The 16,123-nt window shown below is 40.9% G+C and overlaps 1 protein-coding gene across 4 annotated transcripts; it reads right to left on the bottom strand.

Moving 5' to 3' along the window:
- Positions 1 to 5,072: 5,072 nt before the first annotated feature.
- On the bottom strand, positions 5,073 to 14,400 carry casp2 (caspase 2, apoptosis-related cysteine peptidase). Of its 4 annotated transcripts, none has more exons than XM_063485919.1 (12): positions 14,266 to 14,400; positions 13,662 to 13,827; positions 11,727 to 11,897; positions 11,557 to 11,631; positions 10,910 to 10,979; positions 10,384 to 10,475; positions 9,950 to 10,132; positions 9,262 to 9,390; positions 9,054 to 9,144; positions 7,274 to 7,474; positions 6,817 to 6,926; positions 5,073 to 6,715 (listed from the first exon to the last, which is right to left on the bottom strand). In XM_063485919.1, the coding sequence occupies exons 2-12, from the start codon at positions 13,809 to 13,811 to the stop codon at positions 6,581 to 6,583; spliced, it is 1,407 nt and encodes a 468-aa protein (XP_063341989.1). In that variant the 5' UTR covers positions 13,812 to 13,827; positions 14,266 to 14,400; the 3' UTR covers positions 5,073 to 6,580. The 4 variants fall into 4 exon arrangements, with proteins under 4 accessions (XP_063341989.1, XP_063341990.1, XP_063341991.1 ...); XM_063485920.1 differs by having other exon boundaries at positions 7,286 to 7,474; XM_063485921.1 differs by lacking the exon at positions 11,557 to 11,631.
- Between the last annotated feature and the right edge of the window lie 1,723 nt (positions 14,401 to 16,123).

Genomic DNA, 16,123 nt, shown 5'->3' with positions numbered 1-16,123 from the left:
ATGCATCTTGAAATTCAGAGTAATTAACTCAAAGTTGTAGTAAAATTTCAACATAAAAAAAAAAAAAAAAGAAACAATCCAGTGGTGGCAACAAACTTTCATATGATTTTTCAGTCACCAGCAGTATTAAATGTTCTATTTCTTGTGATTTTGGCTCCACTCTCCATAAGCAACACAATGTTTTATGATTTTCCACTTTCACACATCCATAAAGCTACCGTTACAGATCAGAAATCTGCGTTTATGAATTTCAGAGACACAGAAAGTTACTTTTTTGTTTACTTTTCCAAGCGGTCTCTCCTGCATCTGGACTCTTTGGAGACCTTTCACCTTTCTGCCTCACTCTTCACCCTCAAACTTTCCCGTTCACCAACCCTTGTCCACGTCCATCCAACCCCCCCACCCCTGAGGTGAAACCTTACTCGTCGATAAATTTAGCAGCAGTGTGATCCAACGTTCACTGACACACTTCTCCCCAGTTCTCCCTCTGCCTCTCTCTCTGACGCTGTTTGCCTCTCTTTCGGGCCATCGCTCCCAGGAGGCTTGTTGAACAGACAGATGGAAGGCTTTAACCTTTACACAAAACAATAACAAGCTATTGACACTATTTAGCAATGTGACATTTCACCTTTATGCTATGGAAGTAACATCCAACTGTTTAATTATTACATTAGAACTACCCCTGTAATTGAAAAAACGTGTCCGCAATATCGTATGAAATTTAATGGCTTAATCGTCTACATTGCAGTCATTCCAGTCCACGGGACATTTGGCAGGTGAACGTTATCCCTTTTAGTAGCCTGTAACATTTGAGACTTATGGGATCTATTTCACTGCTGTTGACATTCTCACAGATTGAGACTCGTCTCCTCACACAACCTCGCTTTTAACCTCATCCATCACATCAACTGTTACACACAACCTGATGTAAAAAGCAGGCACAAATATACACTGTGTTTTTGTGTGTGTGTGTGTGTGTGTGTGTGTGTGTGTACATCTTCACAAGCAGCGATTTGCTCTCGCCACTGTGGAAAGCGTCTGTCAGTGTGACAAGAGTCCACAGAGGGAGCTTCCTCTTTGGGAAAGTGAAGAGTCACCAACAGTTGTGTGATTTTAAATTAATAAAAACAACTCTGCAAGGCCAGTGAGCATTAATCTTTGTGGGTGTAGCGATGCCAAGATTTTAAGGTTAATTTAAAGATCTATCACTTAAATGTCATTAAATATCACAGAAAACCAGATAAACAAAAAAGAAACAAATTAATTCAAATCTTTTATTAGCTTTTATCACTCATTGGACTGACAGTGCAAGTCCTTTGGTGTTGCCTGGGCTAAACTGTTGACTACACCTGATGAGGTGTGGATAAAGACATGCCCGAGGCCAAATTGAAGGGTGGACAGCATTTCTTTCCAGACATCCTCATGATCTCTTCACTGCCTTTTTTAAAATTTTTTAGCTGAGATTATTAAGATTATTAACAGAAAACCCATAGGTTAGTGGTTTCCACATTCACAGAAGGGTCCCTGGTTCAGTCCCAAATCCTTTTGGTTTAAGGAAATGCATTTGGCGTAAAAATCTGCCAAATTAAAAATTTGGTGCTAACTGTATTGGCGAATCATTGCGAATAAGGGAGCAGCTTAAAGTTGCTTTTATTCCTAAAAGCTCTGGTCAGTCCACACACTTTTGTGCCAGGAACCTCCAGAAACCACTGCCAACCAGTTGGGGAAAACACATTTTTCCAGGGCAACCAGTGTTTGGTCCAATATGGCACATAGCTCGAGAGCAATCTGCGCATGAGGTCACATGACAAACATCAACAGATGTTCTTCCTAGAATTAAAGCAGAAAACTTTTGCTTGTTATGAAAATATGTAAATCAGTAGACTGGTGCCACTAAAATCTTTAGTCTCCTAGTTTGTGTAATTTGTGAAGAACCAAATCATGTACGTGAATGGAAACCAAACATTAACCTTCTGAGGGCAAAGTTACTTTTTTTTAAATACGGCTTCATTCATTGCACAATCCTCTAAAGCAAAAACTGACCCTCGAGTGCTGTTTGAACATCATTTAAAGGCTTGTTGTGAATTAAGTTGAAATAACAGTTATATGTGATCTAAAAGCAAATCTCAGGCGTAACATCAACACTTACTGCAAGCACTAAAAACAGACAGTCATCTTCAACTCAAGGCACTGGTGTGAATCTGTGAACCAGCCAAACTAACCACAGGAGAGTTCTCCTGATCAATAAACAAATTATATCAGGACGATCTATTAACAGCTCTGCACATAAAATCCTCTGATCCTTCAAGGCTCTAATTTCCTCTCGCACAGCTTTCACACCTGAGAGATGTGTGACTTCACAGAGACATTAAGCTTGTAAACAGCGTGATTTAATTAATTTTCTTATTTATATCTGACTTGTGCAGCCCCAAGAGACTGAAGGAGGACCAGGGATTCGGGATTTGCTCTGGACAATCATCCATCTTCTCAAAGGCGAAGAGGAAGACGAGCAGAAGGACGGACTGACACACTGCTGTTGCTCCTCCGCACTTGATCAGTTACATGAATATACACAGCCCAGCTGCTCCAGCCTCAGTTGCTCATTGTCTTGTCTCAAACTCACAATCAGCTCTGCAGAAAAGAGCATGCTGAAGCTGTTAGTAATCTATGACCACAGCAGAGAAGAGAATAAAAATGCTAAAAAGAAAAATGAGTCAATAGTGGCTAAATGTCACCAGACATCTCGAGATGCTCCTGGGAGGAATGACTATCATTCTGGATAAGCATTTAAACAGATGAACTGGAGGATAAAGTGACATGACTTCATCTCACCACGTACATCTAACCTGTCTGCTCGGGTTTCCTGTATATAGGTATTTATATCCACCGCCACATGTAAACAGCAATGACTTTACAAGGCATCAGAAAGAAGATGTACAGGAGTCGCGAAAGAAATATACAGTGAAACGATTGGAATCAAAAAAATGTAAACGATCTGGTTTTTTTTTTTTCATTTTCCCAGGGATGACTTTCCATTTATCGCCTTCACTCAGCTGGTTGAGGCGTGGGCGGTGAGAAATTGTACAGACTGTTCGTGTCTATCCGAGCTGCAGAAATAAAGTTGACATGAAGTTGTATAAATCTTGTTCGAGAAGAAAAGACAGAGTTGGGGTGGGTGGGGGGAGGAAGAGAGCTGAGATGAAGATTATTGATTTAGTAGGAGGGCATGAGGAGGACTTTGTATGATGGAGCAGAGAAGCATGATAGGTAGAAAAGATGCAGGAGGCAAAAAAAATGTCCTGAAGGTAGGCGTAGTAGAGAAGTAATGAAAGCTAGACCCAAAAAAAAAAATCATTAAGAATGAAGAACGGTTAAAAAAAAAAGGTTTGAAGAGAGGAAGCGACAGGTGAATTGATGGAAAGATGAGAGAGAAGCAGGTGTGATGGCAGAACAAGAGAAATGAGGGAAAACCTTTGGAAGTTAAAGATAGGACAGCATACAGGCAGGCAGGTAAAGGAAGATTGGGAAAGACCTACCAGGGTCTGTTGGTATCTCAGAGCCTTCCTTTGCGATGCATCTGCAGCCATTGACACGCTGTCACTGATCCAAAAATAATCTCGCTGGACACCCCAGCATTTCTAATGGCGTGGGCAACAGCAATGCCACACACACATACGCAAACACACACACACACGCTGCCTTATTGTATACCCACTTCACACCAGATCAAAAACCTCACAAAAACATCTAAAGTTTCTCAGTCTTAAACACACTCATTGCATAGAGATAGTCCGTAAGCACAGGTGAGGTCCATCCCGAAAGCGCCTTTCTCCAGATGACCCACAGTCTAAGAGCCATCCAGCTCCACCGCAACACCGACAGACACATAGACAGAAATCAGAAAGGCAGACAAAGCAGAGCAAAGCCATCTGATGAGGCAGTGAAGGACACACTGCTTTCCTTTATTAGAACTGCAGACACCTAATAACACACACACACAACTTGTTGCCCTAAGCAGCACCCTCCCTGCCAGACGGCCATTAGGTGTGTGTGTTTGGATGGCCTGTTCTTGTTTGGACAGGAGTGTTGAGAGGGGTGGTAGTTGGAAGGGTACCCCCCCCCCCCCCCCCCCCCCCAACATAGGGCTGCCCCTGCAACGTGAGCAGGAAGGTGCACATGACACCCCTATGACAGCCCGCACCTATTCAGCCAATGCCGCAAGGCAATCCCGTAACACTCACATGCTATGGCAGCCCTCTCTTAGAAGGAGGGGGGAAGAAAAAAAATCACCCCTAGACACACCCCCAAGAGCAAGAGCTCAACTCATACTGATCAGCTCTGCATAGGATCCAGGTACCAAGAGGATAGGCGAGGAGGTGAATCTGTGCTTTACATCGGGCCTTTGGTGTACTCAGCCAACATCCCATTCAAGCAACTTTAAATTAAACATCTCTAGTTCACTGGCGGATTTCTCCTCTGGTTCCTCCTCCTAACCCGTTGACACCGGCAGCTATTATGACAACCACAAAGGCACAGCCAGATCCCCCCCTAACCCAGCCCTGCTTTGTGGCCCACACGCTAATGCATAACAGCCTGATCTCACAGCTATACCGGAGGCCAGGGAGAAATGTGTTACACAGACCACCGGCGTGTGCGTGTATGTCAAACGAGAATGATTGTGGACAGCTGGCCCGGGGGGCTCTATCTGATACACTAAGAACATTATCAGTGGGTGGCGGGCAGTGTGAGAGATGCATACGTCGTCCCGGTCGCAGCACGACCTGAGCACAGCGGAATAGTGGGGAGCCAGTTATACTATACCTGAGAACGGAGGGGGACAGGCTGTACGCCGGGAACAACACACACAAACACAGCAACAAGGAGGATCAAATGGAGCGGAGCATGCACAGGAGCGGCAACAGTGTACATTTGAGCAGAGGGCCTTGCATTTACGGATGCAACGTGATCTAAACCTGTGCATAAAAGCTGTCGTCGCAGAAAATGCAAACACAAACACAGTTTTAAGAACAAACAAAAACAAAACAGACATTTTTTGTTGTTTAAAACCCACAGCCTTTTATTATACTCAACATTTGGCAGTAATTGATATTGAAGTCTCTCCTGCCCCCTCGCCACCCTACATCACATCACCCCACATAGCACTTCAGCAGAGTTTGGCAGCAAAACGTCTCATTCTACAGGAAAACTATCCTCTTATAACAGTCCAATCTTTTCCTCTCTTAAGTTATGTTTCTTAATTATTAAAACTAAAACATAAGTGGAGTGAGCACACTTCAGACCAGGGTAAACTCTGCCAAAACCGCCTCATATACAGGATCTTTAAAATCATCCCTTTACTGATAGTTAACAACCAATACTGTTTCAACCACTGTGTCCCTCACTGCAACACTGCTGTAACTAAAACATACTTTGCCTGGTCAGTTTTCTTTTCTTTCTGGGAACCATAAATTCTGGAGCAGCTTTGAGAAATACTTTGTTTGGAGGCGTGCCAGAGACTTATAATATGCTATGAAAGCAGCACCATGGTCATAAACTTATCCAACACATCATCCTCAGCTGGCACAGGCTTTTTTTTAAATGGAAGACACTTTTTTATGTGTTGTGCATCGATTATAGTAAAATACAATGGCGAGACTGACTAAATATGCAGCTCCTATGCAGGAACAAACACTACAAGTAAAATGTGTAAAGGTCAGAGTTCGTACTGTCTGTAAGTGACCCTACATGTAGCACCAGACTGCACTCCACCACCCTGACAGAGAAATTTACTAAATATCAGTAAATGTCATCATTAATTTAAAGTGAGAAAATAAACTTCATACTGAAGCTGCCCTGTCGGTGTTGTTCTTTTCGTAAGGCAAACTATGTGAGGAAAAAAAAATCATATATTCTAATTTAATAGTTCAAAACTCTATTGTTTAATTTTAAACATAGCTGTCTGTAACCTATGCCATGGCTGCCATGACAATAAAGCTCTTCTTCAACTGAAGGAGATGTTAATATTGATGAAATCGAGATGCTGAAATGCATTTTGCTGCGCTGCCCCCTGCCTGTCACTATGTTAATAACAAGAAATGTTCATAACATTTAACATACATTATGTACAAATACAAGAATGGGCCTTACAATCCTTATAAAAAGAATTCCATATAAAATAAAGCCACAAAAATAGATCTGTGTACAAAATACATTTTAAAAAGAGGCTTGTGAAAGCTCAAAGTAGCTGTGCAGTTTGACTGCAAAGGATTAACATCTAAACCCTCTAACTGGCATAGACACAGACACACAAATATATACATGAGCACATTGTATGCCAATAGGTTGCCCATTTCCATGTAGATGTAGATTAACAGAAGCTCGCTCCTTTTTTCTTTCCAGGATTTGTGTATATGTGTGCGTGAGTCTAGTGGTTTGAATGGATAAATTAAAACCACTAGACATTTGGATGTCAAGTTGTAACAGGGGGGAATGTGTGAGTGTGTGGTGTGCAATAAACAGCTGTGATGCCCTTACTTCAGGCTTCAATACAAGGAATGATCTGTGTGTGTTAATGTGCATATTAATACTGGGGCTGGTACTTGGGGAAAAAGTAGAGGTCTTTGCACAATGAGCTGGTGAACTCTGACATTTCTTTGCAGCGGTGGTGGGCGGTACCTGGGGCGTAGCCCTCCCTCTCCTTAATACGACTGTTCACCTGGGAGAAAAAGAAAAGAAGACATGTTGGTTTCAAAAATGTATTATATATCAAAATAGCAGTTTGTAATCTGCAACTGCAGTCTGAAAAAACATGTTTACCTGCACCAATATGTCCGCAAGGTGGGTGTCTCTGGCGTGGAGGCGGAGTGCTGAGTTGAGTTCCTGGATAAACCAGGATCCTCTCTTAGTGTTTCGCATGGCTGCTGTGCCTTGAGGAGGAACAGATCAAACAGCAGAAGTGTAATACATCAAGATGAGACACGGAAAGACAGAGCGAAGGTGTTGTCTGGTAGAGCTTTACATAATAAGAATCAATTTCAGAACCACTTTTGATTCGCTTGTGCACAAAAAAACCCTCTCAAGCAGACATTTTAATTGCACTGCACAAAAAGTAGAAATAATGATTAGGGCCAAAGATAATTTAAAAAAAGAATTACAAAACCATTACTGCTGATCTCGATGGCCTCATTAGTTTGCCTCTTACACCAGTGTTTCAGTTAATGAATAAAATATCATAAATAAACCCACCCCAGAATAACAAATTAGATAAACTTACAAATTCTCTGACCTTTGAGAGACGCAAAGCCACAGATCATGTCCGACCGCTGGGGAAGTTTAATCCTGGGCCTTCCTGTGTCCCCCCTCTGTCTGGAGTCTGCATCCCCCTGTCCCTCCCTGCCAGCATCCCGCTGTTCACAGCTTGGTGAGCACGTCCTCTTTGGCCCGTCTATCTGCTCCACGCCACAGTCCATCTCCTCTGGAAGACAAGTAAGTTTCAATTAGGCCCAAAAAGATCTAGCAGCGATATTAGTGCAATAACAGGGTTGGATTACTGCAGTTTTTAGTCATTTGTCTCAAATATTCTTTAATAATGAATGCAACTGTCCACCAAAGGGGCAAAGCATTTTATTCACACTATAGGCCAGTGAAAACAAACCAAAGCAGAAGAGCTTAAAACTGAAAGATTAAAAAAATGCAGGTGTGATTCAACACTGCACTGTAACACCACCTGAGCAGACATAGATGGAGCAATGAAGCTGTGCCTGCTCAGTTAGCATGCTTCTCAAGCTGTTGCCCTAGTCTTAAAAAAGCTAAACAGCTTGAACTCAATGGGTTTCCTGCAGCTCTTTGATAAACTCAAGTATTATTCCAAATGAATTCTTGAAAAAGTCTGAAAGCAAAGCTATCACTGGCATTTAGCATGAGCCCTGGTTGAAATGTTTTTCTAAACTTCTGAACGGCAAAAAACAAAGAAATCTTGCACTGAAATTTACATAGCATGTTTCTAGTCCTCCTGACTGCCCCCAAAGCACTCTACACCACAAGCCACATTCACACAGCACTACGCCGCAGGCACTTTGAAGCCTTTAGCTATCCATCCATCCATTTCTTTAACCGTTTAACGGACTCAGGGTCACAGGAGAGCTAAATCCTATCCCGGCTAACACTGAGTGAGAAGTGGGTTACACCCTGGACAGGTCTCCAGGCTATCACAGAGACATTCACACCGGCGACCAACTGAGAATCACAAATTCCACTAACATGCATACCCTAGACTGGTGGAGGATTCTGGGTTACTTGGAGGGAAAACCACGCAGGCCCAGAGAGAACATGTAAATTCCACAAAACAAGGACCCTCTTGCTATGACCTCACAGTGTTAACCACTGTGTTGCAAACAACACTTACTTATTTTTCTTACTCATTAAGAAAAACTGGCAGTATACCAATGCATCCATGAACACTCTAAATAAGCAATATCTGAATTTCACTGAAGCTATTTCCAGAGTTGCTAAGCACATCTAATAGCCTTTCAGCAGCACACCTGTGTTGGGCTCTGTGTGCAGCGAGGGAGTGTGGGAAGTAATTAGGTTTGCTCCTGAGGGGTCTAAGGATCTGTCATGAGCATCATCGGGTGTGCAGTCAGGCCATAACCTCCGTCACAGAGACAGAACAACTGACTTGGAACTTGTTAAGCTACAGATTCATTTTATTTTTATTGTGCTGAATTTGTTTGAATTTTCATCAAAATATTCTAAAAAAGAGGTAAACTGATACAAAACTGAGATTTTGGCACAATCCACAGCTGGAACTGTAGAGTAAATGGGCGATTTTGAAACTGCCACCCACTGTGATTCTCTCAGTGGGCAAGAAAATGACAGCAGACAACATCTGGCCATGTGAAGGGGAAGATTGGTATCACTATTTCATAATGCTGCACGGCTCTAAGAGATTTTACCCAGGTAGTTTCTCAGAACTGTGGACAGTGCAGTCCCCAGAACATGTTTACCGTATAATTCTTTTTTATTGCTGTGCTGCACAATCTCATTCATCTTACCTCCTCTGCAGGCCTGGATGAAAAACATCTTTGGTTTGTTTTGTAGAAGTGGACAGTGTGCATTGTCAAAGGCCTCAAACACCCAGTCCAACTAAAATTGACCAAGTTAAACACAATTAGCATTAAATGTCAGAAAAAAAAGCAGCTGAATCTTTGTTATTGAATGACATACCATACATCTACACAGTAAAGTGTCAGACAAACTGACCTGCAGGAGTTTGCCATCTGTACCGTACACTGCCCCTTCCACTCCGTGGGAGAGCAGACACACCACACAGCTGTCCACTGTCCGGTGCTCTGGCCGTCTGGAAAAGTTCTCAATGCAGGTCCTCATACCCTACACAAGGATACGAACAAGAACAAGCATCAGCATATGTGGTCAAAGTCAGCGTTAACACAAACGCAACAATCTTTCAGTCCAAATTTCACAGAAGCTGTATTCAAACATTTTCATTCTCACTAATGGAAACACTCAACTTAGGGTCTGACTTAAGTGTGCAGGATGACACCCCCTCACTAGCAATGGATTCATTAGACCATGATGTGCAGTAAACAATCAGGTTCAAGGCAGAATATGTGCATCTGGACTTAAATTAATTAAACGTGAAGTGTGTTTACTTTGCGACAAACCTCCCACGTTCCCCAGACAGCAGTTAAAGTGGGCTGACCAGAACAAATCCTACATTAAAAAAACCTTTCTGCACCATGTCCACAGTCTTTCTTAACTTAAACATTTCAGACAAGCGACTTTCTCCAAACTGTGTCAGGTGAAGAGGTTGCTGAGGTGCTTATCTAACATCTTCTTTTGTTTGGCCCAAACTTCCTTTCTTTAGGTTTATCAATAAACAAGATAAAAGTCTCACATTTCAAACATCCTGCAGCATCCAGCATTTTACCTGAGCAGTGAGGTCTCTGTGCACAGCAACAATGTAATCCAGCTCTGTAAAAACCTTCCTGAGGACCTCATCATCCACCTCGCCGCCTTTTCTAGGGTCAAGGTCAGGGGCAGCACAAGGGTCAAAGGTCACATTACTGATCACCAAGCCAAAACCACGAGGCGATGAACTCAACCTGTAAGACTGAATAAGAATGGAATGACCTATATAAGAAAATTCATACATAATAAGGTTTTTTGTTTTAATCTGTTTAAAACAAAAAACCTTAACAAAGTGACAAAACCCAAAGATTAAATTTGTAATTTTTATGCTTGTTACATAAACATAGCTAAATGCTGAAGACATGCATTTTAGGCGGTCGCAGTAAATCCAAACAAAACTGAGCCCCTTCACATGGGCTCAACTGACCCGCTGATGGGAAAACAAAATCATACCTGCTGGCAGCGGGAGAGGTAAAAGTCAGGCGTGCAGGGTAGGACCGGAGTGTTGATGGGACTGTCAGCATCCAGACTAAACTCCATGGATTCTGCAGCACATACACAAAAACAATCACAAACTAATCCAAACTGAACTATTCTTAGTCCTCATCACTGAATGGAGTTGTCTAACAGCAGAGTATCATGTTGTCAATGAGTCATTCTTGGGGTGTGGTGCCTGCAGGTAGAGACAGTAGGTACCTGCTAGAAAAACAACATTTCTACACTTTTCTCTATGATGTGTGTTTATAACAGTTCAAATAATCAACAGAATAACAGGAGACTAAAGGCCTAAAGTGGTCAGTGGCTACAGAATGGGGTTTTTTGTGACATATATATTAAATTGTCTTAAAAATGAACAACACATAAAGCCTTTTGTTGAGAAACAACTTCATGTCTCCAGGGAAACAAGACTGACAACAACATTACACACACTGAAACCCATTTTGAAATGAACGCAGAGACGCTCTGCAGCACCGCTCACCATGTGTCCTTGCTCTCTTGGCTGCAATTTCCTCCTGAGTTGGAAGCGGAAGAGAAGAGTCCGTAGACCTCTGAAATTTAAAATGATACACAAATTATTAAAGACAGACCGTACAAAAAAGATAATGAAGGATTTTGTTCTATACTGTGGAAGCAGCTGTTGTTTTTGTGGAAATATGACATCTGCAGTCCTAGATTAAATATTTGGGAAACTCCTGCCTGCCTTCTACCTCAGATGGGCCATCTGGATATATATAATGAGATGGATGCATTTTGTGATTCTCACATCTGTCTGCATATCTGCTCCTCGTTTCTTTGTCCACAGTCTCTGTTTGTCCCTGTCCTCAGCCCTGACTGGGGGTAAGTCTCTGACTGATGACTCTGAGCCAGGCCAGCTATCTGATGCTTGGACTGGGAATGATGAGGTGCTGCTCACCTCATACATTTCCTCTCTGTCTTCTGAAGATGCCTGCCAAACGTCATGTTACTGAAGCTTACAATTCCCAAAATATTACTCTATATAATTTTAGCATTTATAATTAAAGAAAAATCTATCAAAGAGACATAAAAGGCATTCAATGATGTAAAGTCTTCTACTTCAAAAATGCCAAGAGTGACATTGCCTTCGATAATCATAGGCAAGCTCACCTCTCTCTTCTTTTTTGTTCTTTCCATAACCAGCTGCCCTGCCTTCTCCTGTGGCTCCTCCTCAGGCTGAAAACTCTGTGAGCAGAAAGCAGTCTAAGAACTGCACTAAATCTGCTGTGTATACTGCTGCTGTGCAACATGTATGTGGTTGATGTCAAGTACACACTCACATCTGTGTGTGTCTCTCTGCCATCTTTCTCTGGTGATTTTATGAGCAGGTCATAGAGGTGTTTCTGTTCAGTATCTTGAAGAGCTGAGCAGAAACTGCTGAAGGCTCTGGGTCCACGTTTTGGTAAGAGTAGAAGCAAACGCCAGCTGCGTTTCTGAGACGTTTGCTCTGCCTGGAGTAGAAGAGATCACATCAGAAACATAAAATTTACTAACAATGAATTAATCAAAAAGTACATTTGGTTTTACTTTTTTTTCACCTTCTCAACATTATAACATTTGATTGTGAATTCATCCAGACAACCTTAAACTTTAGATGTTTAAAGGTGGTCCTCAGACATGACAGTCGGAAGTAAAGATTTCAACCGTGAGGGATTAAATCAAAACTCTCACAAATGCCTTTTCCACCAAATATAAGCCTGTTCTATGTTGATGCCTTTTGAGAAACAGCCGACAATTTGAAAGGTTACTACGCTGTAATTATTAGAAGTTGCAGTAAAATCATGGCAGACACAAACTATTTATTACGGCATCTCCTCTGACATTAGCCTGGCAATTTGTGGTGCTGTGCCAGTGCCAGCTTTCTGGCATTAGTTCTAGATTGGTAACCAGCATTGTGTCGGTGGAAAAGGGATATTAATGTCTCTGAAGGAGGTCGCCCTGTGGTTCCTAGCTGGTTTTCTCTGGTAAACCTCTAAAATAGTGAGATCCCTAAGTCTTTTGATAGTGAGACAATAGACTCTCCAGTCTAGACTTTCAGTTTAAATGCATAAGGTTTAGCAAAAGTATTTTGTTAATAATTTAGGAAAGCACCCATTTTTTGCATTGTTACACATCTTTCACATGCTTGAAGTATTTAGAACAGGTGTGGCATGTTATTTTGATTACCAAATCAAAATAATAAAAAGCAAGTGCTGACTTTGCAGCTAAGACAGTGCAGTTAGTCTCTATATGCATCCAATGATAAATAAATATGAAGGCTTTTATTAGGCTGTAAAAACATTACATAGCTATTAAAAAAGCGAGCAGAATGACAGAATTAAAATGTGTTCCATTTTCATAATTATATTTTCCATTTCCGTGAGTCCGCTCAGGTCTGAGTGAAGTAAATTTTGTCATCAGACAGGGAGCGTGAGTAGCCACGTTGACAGCCACGTGCCTGCCTGCATTTTGTGACTATGCAGAATCATCTGAGGAGAATTTACATTACAGTGAACCAACTATTTAAATACTTGAGGTGACGGACTTTAAAGAAGAATAACAAGAGTATACAGTTAGATTATACTTAGGTAGAAAACCCAACTGTGGGACAAAAACTTCTCTGGGACAGATAAACCTAATAAAAGTGTACCTAAATCACAGCACAGAAGATTAAGGCCTCATTCAAAGCACAACTACTCATCACTGAAGAGGCAGTGTTGATAATTTGCTGTGATAATAGATGTAGAAGGATCCATCAGTCACATCATGACTGCTTTATTTCTAATCAAAAGCGTTAGTATGCTTAAAGAAAAATATTATACTATACTATAAACTATATCACTGTCTAACTTTATGGATTTGACTGTGAGAGATCTTTTTAATTGTAGAATTAATCATCTACTTTATTAACTACCTATCCAACTCATGTTTTCTCTGCCACTGGAGCCTATACTAGCTGCCAGAGTGCAGAAATGGTGATAGTTCCTGTAAAACTGCAGGAAACATTTCTGTAGTCATCTTTTTACTTAACAGCTATTTCATGGGAGGATTAGAGGTTCTGACTCCCACATATATTTAAACCACAAGCTAAAAACTGACCATAACCTTCCTCAAAGTTGCTGACAGCCAACTAAAATTCAGTTAACTTCAATTTAAGCAAACTGGAGGTAACTCAGTCACATAACTGTTAAGAATCAGCTGCCTCACTGTTAATATAGTAGTTATTATCCACATACCATAATGCTCTCAGCCATGCTCTCCGTGAGGATGTCGTCTGCCTGCAGTGACTGAATGAGCAGCTCATCTACCACCAGCTGTCTGCACAGGATAGCTGAGTTTCTTCGGAGAGCCTGCCTGTCCCGCTCCAGCATGCCACACTCCAACATTTTTCCCCCTCAAAAACTGTATCCAGAGCAGGTAACAAGATACACGAACATTGTGAACAATACAAGCATATGGACCTTTTGTCCCACACTGGGAACAGTCACTTTATTAGCTTGGCTCCTCAGTTACACCCTTATAACAAAATACAACACAAGCGATAACGTTACCATGAGGCACTCTTTGAGCCAGCAATAATAAACCAGTAACAACAGAAGCTGAACAATACAATGGTAAACCCAGTAAAGTATCTACCAAATAATAAGATAAAGAGGAAAATAATGGAAGTATAATATTAGCTATGTAAGTTTATTATGCTGAGTTACAATAAAAGAGAAGTTAGGCTAATCTAAATGGTGCTGGCTGATGGTAATAAACGCTAGCTAACTAGCTAGCTAACTTCGACTTTCTCTGCACGGAAGTGGGTTTACTATGACTCCCCGCATTCCCACTACTTACCTCTCTTCTGTTCCTGCAACAGACTATCAACACACCCTAAAAATGAGCAAAATGTCTCCGTAAGTCCCTTTACTAAACGCAAATTAACAACATCCCATCTACACGCCACAGACAAACTTCCGCGGGGTAAACAGACCAGCCGACTCTTCGAGCTGGATTCTGACCAATGAGAGCCGTGTACAGTTTGAGTGGCGTTTCAGTGAACCAATCGTTTCTTCTTTTACCTTCTTATTGGCATCTTAACCGTACAGTAAACTGTGTGTGAACAACAGAAATAAGGGTATTTTGAATTTGAATCTCATTTCACTTAATAAGTAACCAATTGATAAGAAGGCAGTCACAAACGCCTCTCCAACAGAGAGAGCTATTTAAAAAGGAGGAGTGTAAAGACACTTAAAGGTCACATATTTGCAGCAGGGTTTAATATTTGAGTTTGTAAATGAGCAATGGTAGGATAAGGTATAATGTAAGCTCCTACCTCCAGTTACACTCTGATATTTAAAACAACCTGATGGCAGTTTTTTTAGTATAAAGGGGAAAAACAAGCTCCATTGATATTTAACAAATGTTAAAATCCCAATTAAGATAAGAAATAATGAATTTATCCCAGATTTGGGAAATTATTTTGTTATAACAGTTCTGTTATTACAGTTCTGTTCTTTTTCAAATAAACAAACAAACAAACAAACAAAAATACAAAACTTGCTTCTAGCCACAACAAGAGGAACAGGAAATTTAGAAATATGATAAGGAAATTGAGACACACGTTTGCAGTGAGGGGGAACAAAATAAGTGCGGGACACACTAATGATAAAAGGTAGAGTGGACTTTTATCATACAGGGTGACAAAATGTGGTATGAAATTATCAGTCTGTTAGAGGAGGTGATTTGCTGGCTGTCCAGGAAGTGGTGCAGAAGGTGGTCATGGTTGATAACAGTTTGCTCAGTTACTTCCACCACAGCTTCAGAAGTGTCCAGTTCAGTGGAGATGCATCTTTTCTGTCAGTCATATCCCTTATACTTGACTACTCTATGCTTTTCACTCCACCATGATTACTTGATAGCTAAACCTATCTGTTTAGCTGTTTAAATATGTAAAATTGACATTTTAAACAGAGTATTCTTGTATACATTGCAAAGTTTGTGTGTGAAAGGAGGCCAGCTGTTTTCCTTTTTAAATTATTCGTTAATGTTTGCCATTGCAGTTCCTTCAAAGAGATATTTCACTTAAATGTCATAGCTTTATTTGAGCTGGTGATTGAAATTTAGAAAGTTAGTCCATCTGCTCATGAAAAAGCAATACTCAGAATAAAGTTTACAATTTTGAATCCAAATTGTTGTACCAGAGGTTTCTTTTCTTCTTTCCCAGTTCAGTAATAATCTTACAAGCTCCAAGGTTGAGAACCATGAACTAAAATAACTGTAAATACGAAAATAATTAGTGCAATAAAACTATACTAAATAAATCATTTTAATAAATAAAATATGACAAATCACATAAAACCAATGGAGGAACATTTCTGGCACAATTTATTCTTACTGGGTGTATTTTACAATAAGGTATTAGAGTTACACACACATTATGACAAACACAGAGACAGCAATCATTAATGCATTAGAACCAACAGGTGAGTGCTTTGCATTGCATGTATTCCTGCCTTTCTGTTTTTCTCGCTTTCTTACTTCCTTTTCCATCCCTCTCTCTCTGTCACTCCCTCCTTCACCCTCCCCTGCTGTCTATCTCCTCACCCTCACTGTGTGACCTGTCAATAATTGATGATTCTCACTGACTCAAAGGGTAGCAGGTCCGGGAGAAAATGTCTCACTCATTTCTTTATTTATTTACAAGCCTATCTTT

This window comes from Pelmatolapia mariae, linkage group LG10_11 (genome assembly GCF_036321145.2).
Source record: "Pelmatolapia mariae isolate MD_Pm_ZW linkage group LG10_11, Pm_UMD_F_2, whole genome shotgun sequence".
Lineage (NCBI taxonomy): Eukaryota > Metazoa > Chordata > Actinopteri > Cichliformes > Cichlidae > Pelmatolapia > Pelmatolapia mariae.
Note: the sequence above shows the minus strand (reverse complement) of the source record. Positions and strands in the feature narration are given on the sequence as shown.

What these genes read in the sequence shown, in the direction of transcription:
- casp2 (XM_063485919.1), bottom strand. Translation starts at nt 13,811, where the DNA reads ATGTTGGAGTGTGGCATGCTGGAGCGGGACAGGCAGGCTCTCCGAAGA. An exon ending in CATCCAGGCCTGCAGAGGAG is followed by an intron (nt 7,475 to 9,053) that starts GTAAGATGAATG and finishes CTTGTCTTCCAG; the next exon opens with AGGAGATGGACTGTGGCGTG. An exon ending in TTGCGGACATATTGGTGCAG is followed by an intron (nt 6,716 to 6,816) that starts GTAAACATGTTT and finishes TTTTTCTCCCAG; the next exon opens with GTGAACAGTCGTATTAAGGA.